This window comes from Perissodus microlepis, chromosome 9 (genome assembly GCF_051167445.1).
Source record: "Perissodus microlepis isolate ML-2025 ecotype Zambia chromosome 9, ASM5116744v1, whole genome shotgun sequence".
Lineage (NCBI taxonomy): Eukaryota > Metazoa > Chordata > Actinopteri > Cichliformes > Cichlidae > Perissodus > Perissodus microlepis.
This window is the reverse complement of record NC_140469.1, coordinates 4,016,387-4,030,749: the sequence shown is the minus strand read 5'-3', so window position 1 is coordinate 4,030,749 and position 14,363 is coordinate 4,016,387. Positions and strand designations below refer to the sequence as shown.

Below are 14,363 nucleotides of genomic sequence, written 5' to 3'. Positions count from 1 at the left end.
TTCTGTGATTGTCAAGACTTAGGAGAACAATGAAAAAAACATCTACAATTCTGACTGTCTGTGGTTAAAGTAAGGTTTTCACTCATGATTACCTAATAAAGCCAGTAAGTCAGTGCTTAAAGAAATAAATATGGCTAAACGTTATCACCAAAATGTCAGCTTAAGGCTGACACACACACACACACACACACACACACCTTTAAAATGTCCTATTTTTGTCTTTTTTGTTACACTGCATTTAAAAAACAGGAGGCATTATAGAGCAAATTATAGAGCAAGCGGTGGAATATTTAATCATTTCGGTGAACGCATACTCTTGATATCACAGATGATAGTGGCAAAGAAAAACAGATCACTCATGAAACAGATGACTTCTATGCTTTCGTGGGTTGTATCATACAGTAAATAAGAACAACATGTATGTGTTTTACCTGTGCAGGTAAGTCCTATTAATGAAGCTGGTGAAGATAAAATTCCTTTAAATGGTTTTTGTAGATTGTTTTCTTCTTTCTCTTGCTCTTTAGAACTGTCTGTTGTTTGGATGGATTATTGGTTTTTACTCTGATACATCAGGCCACGCCCACACAGATTAACCCCCCCTCCCCCTCCTTACAGCTGTCAACCTCAGAATGGGGGGAAAGGCTTACAGCTGTTTTGGATTTACCCATGGTGATGGACTCCTGTGAGATTGGGGATTTGTTGTGTGTGGAATGCATCCTGGGAATAGTAGTTTCCCAGGATGACTGACTTTTTTAAAATCACAGAAAAGGTTATTTTCGAACACTGCACAAGAGCTTTTGTCTGTCAAGGGTTATGAAAAGTGTAACAGCATGTACTGTGCAAGCAAACAGAAAGCAAACCAAAGCCAGCAGAAATGCCCCTCAGGGTAGTTTCTTTTATTATGAAGGTGTACTACAAAGCAGGATATTCAGGTAACTTCAGGTTAACTCTGGGTTTTCTGTACTACAAATGTTGATTCATTTCTTGCCTTATCACCATGATAACTTGTACTACAAACCTAACCTGCTCTGGGACAGGTCAGGTAAAAGCACACTTATACAGTACTTTTAAATGAATGCTTATCTTCAGACACACACACACACGGTTCACTGTTTTTTCTGGAGGTAACTACTAATGGCTACCTAGAGCTCAGTCTGTATAGTACACTTTTAACTTCCTTTCTAAAATAAGCCTTTATGCTGCCAGTACAGTTACCAATCAGGTGCTGCCAATACCAGCCTTTTCCTTGCCTGGCAGGAGGAAAACAGGAAGACCACGGTTAAACTTTACGGATGTAGTGAAGCAGCACATGCAGAAGGTTAATGTGATGGAAGAAGGTGCAAGTGATAAGGTGAAATAGAGGCAGTTAGACAGAGGCAACTGAAAGTGAACATTTCAAAGCTCTTTTCTGCACTTACTAACAACAGAGGGCGAGGGGGGAGACAGGACAAAAGACCTCCTGTTGAAGAGAGCCAGAGATTAATAACTGGTAATGATTTAATGCAGACAGTAGATTATTAGTAGTAAATTCATACATATTCATAAATTCAGCTGAAGTATATTATTAAAGCTGCAAGCAGCAGTGACAGTGAGAGTCCTTGCATACTCAGCACATGTTCAAGCAAGCTGTGGCATGCTGTAAGTGAGGAATGTCATGTGCTCAAGTGGATGTTTTCAGCCCAGGATGCTAATTGGGTGTTCTGTAAATCAGCTGCATAACAACTCCTATCCCCATTAGGTGGCAATGAAGAATACTGGGTACCTATATGTCACAGTGTTAAATATTATTAATGGGCCCACCAATGAAAATATGATTTTCATAGAATAATAATTGTCACCTACTGCATATTCCCTGTTACCAGTAGGTGGCGCCGTAAGTGTTGGGTTTATATGGCTCCAAGAGACTTGTTTGCATGTCTCATAACATTACATGACACCGCACAATATGAGACACATAGATGAAGCGTAGTGTCAGAGCTGCTTCTGTAGAACATTTATAGATGGTGCTACAGAGCCAGTTTGCAACACTAATAAATAAGTCCCGTAAAAATTTAAAGCCTATTCACCTTGAAGGTGTGTGCCAAGTTTCATGGTTTTTAAAGCTTTCCAAGACCCTGAAAAGTAAGTTTCTGTTTCACAGTGTGCTGTTGGGTGAAAACTCATAATTTTCACAACATCAGCAAGGTCTGAAGTGTATTCAGACTGCTTTTGAGGTGGATGCAGTTAACATGGGTGAACTCTAAAAGAACTCTAAAACATTTTGGAAAACATAATTTAATCGTACAAACTGTTTCCCAAATTGTCTTTTCCATTGCTGCTGTTCAGCAATCCAGACTTCCAACTTCAAGGACGAACCTGTTTGACGCGTAGGGGTGGCTGTAGCGCAGGAGGTAGAGCAGGTCACCTACTGATCAGAAGGTTGGTGGTTTGATCCCTGGTTTCTCCAGTCTGCATGTCAAGTATCTTTGACATGCAGACATCCAAGTTGCTCTCCGATGCATCCATTGGAGCATGAATGTAGTTAGTAAAAGCTCTAAGTATAGAGCAAGTGCTTGTGAGAATGAGTGTGATTGGGTGAATGTGGCATGTTGTATAGAGCGCTTTGAGTACTCTGGGAGAGTAGATCAGTCCATTTACACTTGAAATGTTAATTTGGACCCAGATTTTAAATCAGATCAACTGTGTAATCTTGTTGTTTTTCATCTGTTTATCAGAGTCTGAGTTGTTGCTGTTGTCAATTTGAATATTGAAATCACCTGAAATAATACCATCAAATTTTATTGCAATTTTGGAAAGAAATTCAACCATTTCCTCCAGGGAAGAAATGTATGGGCAGAAATCTGTGCCATCAGAAACTGAATTTGAATAAGTTAAATTTGAATTTGAATTCCTCAGATTGAATCTGAATTGTAACTTGAATAAATGCTTTTGAAAACTGAATTTGAATTAGTCTAATTTGAAATTGAATTTATGGTTTGAAAATGATCATCACTAAATTGAAATTGAATTTTATATTTTGAAAATGAATTGATTTGCTTTGAAACTGCATTTTATCCTTTAAAAATTCAGCTCTCGAATAATTTCAGTTTCACTTCTCACCATTCAGTTTCAGTTCTACAATTCAATTTCAGTTCCAAAATTCTGTTTTTTGGAACTTACATCCGGTTCCGGTTCAAGCGCAGATTAATAGAACTACGTTTTATTAGCGGACCGAAAGTGTTACTGACGGGAATCTACAGCATCTTGAGCTGAATTAAGACTTCAGAAGTCATTCGTCATGTCGAATGACCAGCGGATAAACTCTCAGGTTGGTAATAAATGTATTACATGTATAAGAACAAGCGTCATGTTAACAAATGGTAGCCGTAAGGTAACTTTTATACTTATTGTAGCTGTTAGCTCAAAACGCTAATTTAGCGTAGTTTGCCCTGAATTCAGCTTTGACAAACAAATATAATCGACTGTTTCTAGTAGAATTCCAGAGTTGTCATCTTGTACCCTCTCAGAGTACCCCCTCTGTATGCTTGCAGAGACCCCTACAGTAGGGAAACATGCAAACCGGTGTCCAAACCTTTGTATTTTAGCTGTATTTATGTCTTACACAGCATCCCAACTCTTTAGCTAACTTAATAACTTTAGCTAAAGTGAATAGTTAGTCTAATTCATTAGTGCAGCATTACTGGATTCAGCATTACTCAATTCATTTTCAAAATATAAAATTCAATTTCAATTTAGTGATGATCATTTTCAAACCATAAATTCAATTTCAAATTAGACTAATTCAAATTCAGTTTTCAAAAGCATTTATTCAAGTTACAATTCAGATTCAATCTGAGGAATTCAAATTCAAATTTAACTTATTCAAATTCAGTTTCTGATGGCACAGATTTCTGCCCATAGAAATGTCTCAGCTCCTGGGAATGATATATACAGCAGGAGAATTCATTGCCAACCTTGGTGATGAATTGGTTTTTTTAAAGGCTTTAAGACATAAGGGCCTGAATGAGGTTGAATTTTAAATCCTTCTTCTCACATACAAAGCTCTCAATGATTATTCCAATGAAGATATAATAGAACCATTTTATCCCAATAGAGCAATCTCAAAATGTAGTAATTGTGATACCTAGAGGACGATCTTCACTTATCAGGCCCCTCTCTTGTGGAACCAGTTCCCAGTTCCCAATTCTAGGCTGGGAGACAGACACTCTTGACTTGTTTCCTTGTGATAAAGCTTATTGTTAAGGCTGATCCGTGAATGATCCATTTTTTAAGCTTGTTAAGCTATTATATGCTCAGGTTTCTCTGCCTTTTTTCATGCAATGAGCAAACATTTTAACTTCACTTCTTTTTTTTCTCTACAGTTGAATTTGCGTACCATTCATTTTCTTCATCAGTGTTCCATAGTTTGCATTTTGTCCTTGTTTTCTCTATGCTCTTCTTTTTTTTTCACTCCTGTGTATGCCCAGGAGAGAAAAAATATTCAGCTTATTTTACATTATTTTACCCAGTATCATGGCAAAACATTGATATGCCGCTCCATTGGGTCCGTTTATATACATGCAGAAGTTGCAGTAAATTGCATTACCAGCAGAGGGGGATATTTTATTTCATGAACGTGAAAATAATCAGGAAAGTGTTTAAACAGACATTATTAGCAGATTTACATGTAAATACATATTAGCCACTTAGCTTAACTGTTTCTGGCGATTAAGGACACTTTCTTGCTCACTAGCAACTTCTCACTTTTAAATATATTATCTCCCCTTGCTGGTACTGCAACTTCTACATGCATATCCATTTCACACTTTGCCTCTCCAAACCATGAAAGGAACAAGTTGGACTGACGTGTGTATGTGCTTTGCTGTGATATTGGGTTTTGTAGCCAGGGTGTACCTCAAACATACGTTACGTACATCCAACATTGAGCTATACATGTTAGCTCAATGTTAGCCTTAAGCATTAAGGCTTATCTTCTGCCAGATAGATGTTTATCTATTGCTCACCATTAGCCGCCTATTCCACTTCACATTGTGGAGAAATTGGCTGCAGTTGAGGTGGATGTGCAGAAGGCAGACCTTGCATCTAGTCCTCTGTAAATAGAAATTAACTATACTAGAGCTAAATGGCTGAAAAATATGCATCATATCCAGAACAATATCTTAGTTTTTACAGTTATTTGTCCTTAACAAAAAAAATAAATCCAAACAGAGAAATGAAACAACTTTAGACACAACTTTTTGACAGCAGAGCTGGAAAATCTGGGGCTCATTGTCTTTGGTTCTACCTGCTGAACAACACACGTGACTGGTAATCCCAAGTTTAAAAAAATTAGCAATAAATACATTCAGAATAAGACAAAGATGAAAAAGGTTTAACATAATGTGCTTTATTTTCAGTGATATTGTGCTTAGATTAAACTTTAAGTAGGTTAGATTTTCAGTGGAAGACTCCATGAAGCTACAACTTTGTAGTTTAGAATCAGTCAAATCTAAGAAGTCATCGGCAAGTCAACAACAACTGGAAAAAGTGAGTACATTTCTTTTTAGGTTAACATGTACACTTGATAGAAAGTAATGAACCCAGCTTACACGTATTCCAGGGTACAAATGATAAACTAATAGAAATAACTAAAGACATTGGGCATCCTCCCAACAATTTAAATTAAGGTTTTGTAGTGAGATTGCTTAATGCTGACTTATCCTGATTCATTTTGATATGCAGTCAAAACTAACTCACAGCAAAGGTCGTAGAAACAAAATGTGAAATCCTCATTACAGTGAGTAACTTATATGAACAACAGGTATGTGTTACCTGTACATTTTATTTTTTACTTCAAGCAATTTTCCATAATACTGACAAAAACTGAAGCTATTTTACAGAAGTGCACTGCATTCACAAAAATAAAAATAATACAGGTCTTCTGGAAATAACATCGAACCTCATACACAAAACACTTACATTCAGCTTGACTTCAGATTCCTCAGGATATCATTACCTGGGCATCCATAATAATAACCAGCATGAAAAGGCTGAGGCACAAAACACTTTGGTGGATACAGTGCTCTTCTGTAGTTATGTGGTCATGTACTAATGCAGAAGACTAAAGTGATGGATGAGTCTGCACTTTTTCATTTGGAACCCAGAATACCGTACATTGAAAGTCATTCCACACATTTTCCAGATGATGGCTAATATCCCCTTATTTGAGAGCTACCACATTAACACAGAAACATTTTGTTGCACATACTCTGCCGGCAAAAGATTCCATACAAACTTTTCCAGTGAGAGTTTAGAGAGCTGATCAACACAGCTAAACAGCAGGTTCTTGAATATTGTGCTGTTGCTTCTCTGGAAGACTCCTTATTGCTAATTCAGAAACCAGCAGAGCCACATTCGCACACCATTTCGACGTCTTCACACAATCAGTGTTTACACAGTCCTTGAATGTGGCCCTAATATTTCTCAGTCATATACTGAGTTGTGCTGTCAGTCTCTGAGTCAAGTCCTGATTGGTCTTTCTTCTGCGTCAGACCAGAATATTTCTGTGAGATCATCCTCAACTTCTCCTTGTTAGAGTACTTTCTTTGTGATTTCACTTCCTCTGACATTTGATGCCTACCCTGTGATATCACTTTGTGTGATGATGGGGAACATGAATCGTTGTCTCTGTGTTTTAATTTGCTATAACCTGTGATGTTGATGCTGGTCGACAGGCTGTGCCTCCTGCAGGGCGGCAGTGGTGTGGATGAAAATGAGGAGAGGGACAGGTGGGAGGGGGTGAGGGAGGAAGAGGAGAGGAGGAGCAGGGCCTGGGAGCCTCCCGGTGCTTCCTTGTAGAGGCCGGAGGAGCTGCAAGAAGCTGTTAATGAATCCTGAAGGGGTCTATTTAGGGGGGGACTAGAGTAGCGCTGAGGAGGTGAGGGGCATCCATAACCCTCCTCCCCTGGTTTGTCATCTCCTCTGTCCCTCCTCTGCTGTTCCTCTTCTCCTTTGTCCCCTCTCCAGCCCTGGTTGGTCCTGGCTCGAGCCGAGTGCCTTCTCTGCAGCGCGGGGGGTTTTGGGCGGCGCAGAGGTAAGGTGAAAGAGCTTAGCATATTCTTTGTGGTCCAGCAGGTGGAGGGGTGGGTGGGGCTAAAACTTTGGGGGAGGGAAAGTCTCTGCGAGGAAGAGGCAGGAGGAGCATCTGTTTGTTCCTGGTATATACTGAAGACTGCGTGTCCTCCTCCATCATTGCCCCAACCTTCCCCTGCTCCTTTACTGCTGCCAGGTTGCATGGTTAACAGCCCACCTCCCACCCCACTGTCTCCCACACCTTCTCCTCCCCCCTTTCTGTTTATCAGGGAGTCAGGGTATGCCCTGGGTTTGGCCTCCAGGCTCTTTGATTGGATATAGTTAACAATGCTGTTGGGGGGATTGGCTGAGCAGCAGGAGGAAGTGTTGGGTTTCCGGAGGCTGTGGAGGTCAATAACAGTGGAATAAATGTCCCTCAGGTTTATGACTTTTGTCTTCTTGTCACGGTTTTCATGCAGAACAGCATTGGCACAGATGAAGAGGAAAATGCCAATCCCCATGATGAGTGGGCCAAAGACCTTCAGTCTATCAGAGTACAAATACCTGAAGAGACAATCAGAAAACACACCAATCCTTAGGAGAGCTACTTAAACACCCTGAAGTACTTTTAGGGCCATGCTGAGTTTTAGAAATTCCAAATAGACTGCTAAAGCTCACTAGTATCAACTTTAATCTCCTACAGCACAGTCAAGAAGCATTCATACAAGAAGAAATTAGCTATTGATCTAACACAATGAAATGTTTATGATGAATGAAATAGCCATTGGTGGCATGTGTGCAGTACTGATTACAGTATTGAGCGGGGATGAAAAACCTATCGAGGATGTTAAAGAAATGTATGAACATAACAGCAGACTATACACTATGTGGACATCTACAGAAAACCCATTCCTTGAAGCTTATAGCACAGTTTTTGTGCTGAGGAAGTTTGGAATTTTGCAGTTATTTGAGTCAACAGAATATTGGCAACCTTTTTGAACTATGCCCCACAGCACTTGGCACTTGCATTACGTAACTTCATGTGGACTGCCACGCGGTGGCTGGGTGCTTGTGGTTCCTGAGCACTTCCACTTTGCAATAATGCCATTGATTGTGGAATATGTTGGAGGAAGGTATTGAAGGAATTTCCCCAACTGACCTGTTGCAAATGTTTCATCTTCTTACAATACTATGCTTGAATCCAGTGAATTTTGGAAACAATGTCCCCTTTTTTTCACAAAGAAGATTGCTGGGTGCTTGATTTTCAATACTTGTGGCATTGGGACTGACAACACCTGAATTTAAAGGTTTGGGGCCACATCTTCTCTATATGCAACCACAATCTGCAAAGCAGTCGTGAGGCAGTGAATTGTTCCATATTTACACAGGGCTTTAGAGTAGGAACTAAACTTCTTTCAAAGCAATTTCAATTTCCTACGGAGACTCTGACGAGATTATAACGGGCATCTCTATGTCACCTCCTCAAAGATGTGTAGAACCACGTAAAGTCCTGTTAAAACCCTTTTAGACTTTTAGAGGCAAAACAGCCTTCCAAAAAGAACCTCTCTGTTAACCACTAATAATAATAAAAATAATAATTTTTATTTGTTGTTTCCTTTTAAAGCATCTATGGTCACCTTACAGCACAAAATCAACAACAACATTAATTAAAACCACTGTAGAATTTACAATCCATAATGTGAACAAGTGGGTTTTGAGCTGTGACTTGAACTGTGTAATAAGTCTAACTGATTGCAGTGACATGGTATGAATGTTACCCTGCTATCTCATCCACAATATGAAGAGATATTTCCCCTGCAAGTCCAGAACTTCCCAAAGGTCCTTTACAGCTGTTCTGGCAGCCTCGGCTAAAGCAGACAGGCTAGTTTGTTTACCTGTCCAGAAAGTCCTGTAGAAAACCTTGTGAAAGATGTCTGGTCGTCCCATTTATGGTTTCTGTCTGGTTAAAACCATCATCGCTTCCTCCATTGTCCCGCACGTCATCTGATTCCAGTACACCTTCTCTCACTTCTCGCTGGAAACAGTCAGACAGATGTTCAACTTGGCTTAAGATAAGAAACACTTCATGACAAAATGTGAAAAATGACTGCATTACAACAGTCAAAATATGAAAACCACCTTTGCCCAGTAAAATACACACAGTGTCAGTGGTGTAGTGTCTCACTTGGGCATCAGCAGGTGCAGTTGTTGGGGTGTCTGAGGAGACAGAAGCCATGGCGGTGCCCTCCTGTGGCTGAGAGCTGAAGAACAATCCATCACGAGGCCAATAGCCCAGAGCTGCCATGACCACACCCACAACCAGAACCAGAATGCCAAGTGCAGCCACGAGACCCGAGACTGAACACAACTTCAGCTTCCCCTTTACCACCACTACCTCACTCCTCCTAGGGTTTGGGAGGCGGGGACATTGGTTAATTGCGTCATCGTATCAATAACCCCCAGGTGTGTCGAAAAACACACGCAGCCAGGTTACATCACCTCTGAATGCGTGTCTATTTGTGAGTGTGCATTACCTCTTCTTCTTCTTCTTCTTCTGTGCGTGTGGTTTATGTGGTCTGGATAGCGAGTCCTGTCGGCGTGCGTTGATTCTCAGCAATCCACCTGTTGCGATCATCACCACCCACCAATCAGATGGTGGCCCAGCAGGTTAAGCCCCGCTGACCTCTATCTCAGCTGGACTGTGTCACACCAAGTTCTTGTCAGAGAGACACAGAGTGTCAGATAAAGAGATGTGTTATGATATCACATGCTGCCTGTGTTGTTTGGAGAGAAAGACATAAACTAGTTTAATATCAGTTCTGTTCATCTGTGCACAATCGATACTGAAACTCAGCAAACAGTACAAAGTTTGGTATTCTTAAGTGAGTTTTCACCACTAATATTCTCGTAGTGACAGACACGTGATGGATATTAAACCCATTTGCCTGTTCAATTTTTTATTTAAGAGTGCAGGAACTACACCTCCCAGCATGCACTACTGCTCCATAGCAGAACCTTTACACCGTGTGATTGACTCTCCTAATTCTGACTCCTACACCCAGCCATACTAATACTGAAGGCAAATACTGGCTGGTACATGTTACTGTCTAATAATGACTAATACAGATCAATATGAATGATACCTACTGATGAGTGCTATCAAATCAGTACTGTTCAACACCAATCAGTAACAAATCAAAACAATTTGTTCTTAATAAATGAATCTATTGTTGAAGGTAAAAATCATGAACACTGTTCTTTGTAATCACTACTACTGTGACATATGATCACTACTGCAGCAAATCAGTCACCACTTCAAAAATGCAAATCAATAATCAATCAGCAAATATAACACTGATACATATGATTTAATATTCTGACTGATCTGATCACACTGCTCAAGACTTAATGAATCACTGCTTGTTACTAATCAATAACAAAACACACATATACACAAAAGGAGAACTCACACACAGCATAGCCCTACAGTATTGATCACTGGTGTTGAATATCAATTGAGCACTACCTGTCAGTACTGATCAGGGTTGGTTAGTTCACATAAATCAGTCATGAGAGCAAAACCGACACAGATAAGTACTGATCAGAAACACTGTGCAAACACTTAGATACACATAAAATAAAGCGTAAGGTGTGTTTGTTCTCACAGACACCGCTGCTGTCGGTTCTGTTCTCCTGCGCTTCGTGCTGCTGCAGTCTCTAAATCTCTCCTTGTCTCATCGCCTCCTGCTATCATCTCTCCAGCTCTTTTCTCTCTCTCCCTCTGCTCCGCCCTCTCTCTGTTTCTGCAGTGATGCTAAGAGTCGTTGAATCTCCTCCCCCAAAGAACGACAGGCACCGGGTAAGACAGGCACAGTGAGAGTGAGCGAGAGAGCACCAGAGAAACGAGTTCCAGTGTGTCACTGCCCTCCCTTCGTCTCTCGCTCACTCTCTCTCCTGCTGCTGTAATTCAGTCCATAAGTTGTTCATGGCATGAAACTTGATTAAATATCATTACAGCCAATTATAATTGTATAATTTTATACAGTAATTACAATAACAACATATGTTGCTGTGTCTGGATGAATGCATGTGTATGTTTATGTACTTTAAACAAAGATTTTAGCAATTCAAATCAGTACTTAAATTATTTGTTACAATAAATGATCCTTATGTGCTGATAATATTACACTACTAGAGTCTCATTGCTTCAGCACAAACCGTGGTTTGTTTTCTGTTGGGTACTTTTTCAGTTTATGGTCATTAGTTCTTGATTAGAATCTGTCTCTGCTTCAGATGTTCTCTGTCAAGAGGAAATAACGTTCTTAAATTACACTACTTTTTAAAAAAGTAAAGGAACACTTTTTTCATCAGTTTTACCACCTTTGGTGTTTGGCATCAACAGGTGCACTAGAGGGGCAACAAATTTTCACTAGTTTTGCATTTGGCTAAGGTCAGTGTCACTACTGGTAACATGAGGCGATATGTGGACCCTACAAAGAACAACAAGGTGGAAGTTCATCCAACTCCTCCAGGGTGGCACATCAATACGTGCCATTGCCAGAAGACTTGCTGTGTCTCCTAGCACGCTCTCAAGAGGAGATTGCAGGAGACAGGCAGTTCTGGGAGAGCTGGACTGGACCGTACAAGGGCCTTAACCCATCAACTAAACCAGTATCTGCTTTTTGTGCAAGGAGGAAAAGGACAAGCACTGCCAGAGCTACAAGATGACCTCTGAACAAAAAATCAGAGACAGATTCATGAGGGTACTGTGGAGGCTGATTGGCAGAATTGACAGGCCCACACCTGGCACCCTGTGCTTTTCACACATAAGGGCAGGTTCACCTAGAGCACATGTTGCAGACTTGTAAGAGTCTGGAGAAGCCATGGAGCCACCCACAGGCTAGGTATTGGCACCCTGAGTCCCACTGTGTATCAAGAGGGAATACTTGGACCCATTGTGAGACCCTACACTGGCCAAGTGGGTCTCGGTTCCTCCTAGTGTACGACAATGCCTAGCCTTGTGGGCTGAGAGTATGAAGGCAGTTAGGAGGATGAAGAAATTGATACTGCTGACTGGCTCTTATACTCTCCTGACCTCTGGGACATTATGTTTCAGCTGACGTTGTCAGGTTGTACCTCAGGCTGTCCAGGAGCACAGTGATGCCCTGGTCCAGATCTGAGAGGAGATCGCACAGGGCACCATCTGCCGTCTCAATAGGAGCACACCCCATACAAGCACATGGTGGACATACAAATTATTCTGTATTATTTTGAGTTTCAGCAATACAAATTTCAAATGATGTGGCAACCGAACACATTAAGGTTTTAAAGAATTAAAAATGACCACAACAAAGAATGGGAACCCAGGAAGCAAAGTCTTAACATTTGATTTGTTTTTATCATTGTCAAACTAAACATACAGCAAATATATCCATATATCTGAACCTACACCTACATACAGTAGTGGCATTAATATCAGCCCACTGTTGGAAACATGAAAATACCCACCTGGACCTGTTATAGTGTTAAATCTTAGGAAAGCTGTCAAGTAAACTAGAATTTGCAAACTCAAAGTGTGCAATAGACCACTGCAGGCCAAGAATACACTGGCCTGAGTTCACAGCTCAGTTCTTGCTCCTTCTGCACCTTCACAGTGGAGAAGAGGTCAGAGAGGTTATGGCACAGACTTTCAGAGTGGTTTATGGTTAGAACATACCTACAACTTTTAACACGAGGGCTGGATACTCTCTTCTTCATAAAGCCTTTTTAGTTTGGATAGATGGGACAGAGGTTTTGGGGGTTGGATTTATGATTTATGATTCTCTATTTTGAATGCTGGTTATTATTAATCTGGCCCATCCTGCTCGACATTCGGTATTTTCCCCTCTCTTTGTCTTGCTCTACCTTCCTCTATGCCTCTATGTTTGTAGCACACAAACCATGTCATTATGGCTACACCCATATTTACTGTTTATATAACAAATTGCCTATGAAGTCTGTGGTTACTGCTGCAGTAACCACAGACTTCATGGACCCCCATCTATGTCCACTGTGAGCAACCATCTTTGAACAGAGGCGGTGGCTTACGACACCAACGGTCTGCCATCTATAATCCAGTTTTGAGATCCCATCCCTGACGCCTTAACGCCCACTCACATTCTGGGCCATTTGACCTCAGTAAATCACATGATAGGGTGGGGCCAGGTTTCACCCGAAGCCTTGGCTGATTGTGACCTACACCCGTTTTCACACCTTCTCTCGTGTGATTAGGTAGAGGATCACTAAGGGGTCCATGACCCTCTTGGGGACACTACCATATTGCTCTTAAAACTGAAGAAGCTTCTCGGATTAGAGGTGAAACGTCTTCAAGGAAACTCAAAGAAGTCCAGACGCTTTTCTTTCCCAGCTCCTTAGACTATGATGACCTGGATGACTGAGAACCTTCACAGACGCTTGTATGAGTATTTACTGATCTACTGAGAGTTTCCTAAACAACCATCTACAAGGTTGGCAGAGAATGGTCCAAAAAATTGAAAATTTCGATGTAGCATGCTTTGATGGGACTGTCGATGTGATTTGGCACTATGTAAATAAAGTGGGATATAATGCCCGTGAGATTTGCCACACTGCTTTTCCCAACTTTTGATGAAAAGGTCAGAAATTGGTTAAAAGTAAATCAGAGCTGCAGTCATATAATTAATGATACAATAAACCCACAGTTATTCTTATTTTATCATTTTTTTGATTGATCTTGATCTTATTAACCTCTTCTTTCTTACACTATACATTGTATTTTTCTTTAGTTATGCGCATTTATGATAGTGTGTGCAGAGAGGCACACATCACACACACTGTCTATAACACATAAAAACATTGGCTGGTCTGAAGAGTCTTGATTCCTGCTGCGATATTGGTCGGGTCAGAATTTGGCATAAATATGAAAGCATGAACCACACACTTCGGGCACATTGGGCACAGTTTAAACATCACAGCCTACTTGGGTACCGTTGCTGACCATGTCCATCCCTCCAGCTGTCAGAAGATAATGCATCATATCACAAACCTCAAATCAATTCATGATCTCCATAGTAACCAGATCTCAATCCAATAAAGCACCTTTGATATTTGGTATAATGGGAAAATTGTATCACACATGATCCTGAAGAAAAATGTCTTTTGGAAGCCTAGTGTTTTCCTGTTCTTGCTGGATACAGGATTTAAGGAGCTCTACTCCTACAAAGTCAATCAGTGAAAGATGACGAAAATGCAACTTGCTGAAATATATACTTTATGGGTTCTTCCTTGTGCAAATG

General features: G+C 40.6%; 1 protein-coding gene across 2 annotated transcripts; it reads right to left on the bottom strand.

Moving 5' to 3' along the window:
• Window positions 1–5,365: 5,365 nt before the first annotated feature.
• Window positions 5,366–10,932, bottom strand: tmem200ca (transmembrane protein 200C, genome duplicate a). Of its 2 annotated transcripts, none has more exons than XM_084938759.1 (5): window positions 10,716–10,932; window positions 9,585–9,766; window positions 9,212–9,455; window positions 8,946–9,085; window positions 5,366–7,614 (listed from the first exon to the last, which is right to left on the bottom strand). In XM_084938759.1, the coding sequence occupies exons 2-5, from the start codon at window positions 9,683–9,685 to the stop codon at window positions 6,453–6,455; spliced, it is 1,647 nt and encodes a 548-aa protein (XP_084794885.1). In that variant the 5' UTR covers window positions 9,686–9,766; window positions 10,716–10,932; the 3' UTR covers window positions 5,366–6,452. The 2 variants fall into 2 exon arrangements, with proteins under 2 accessions (XP_084794885.1, XP_084794886.1); XM_084938760.1 differs by having other exon boundaries at window positions 9,236–9,455; window positions 10,716–10,931.
• Between the last annotated feature and the right edge of the window lie 3,431 nt (window positions 10,933–14,363).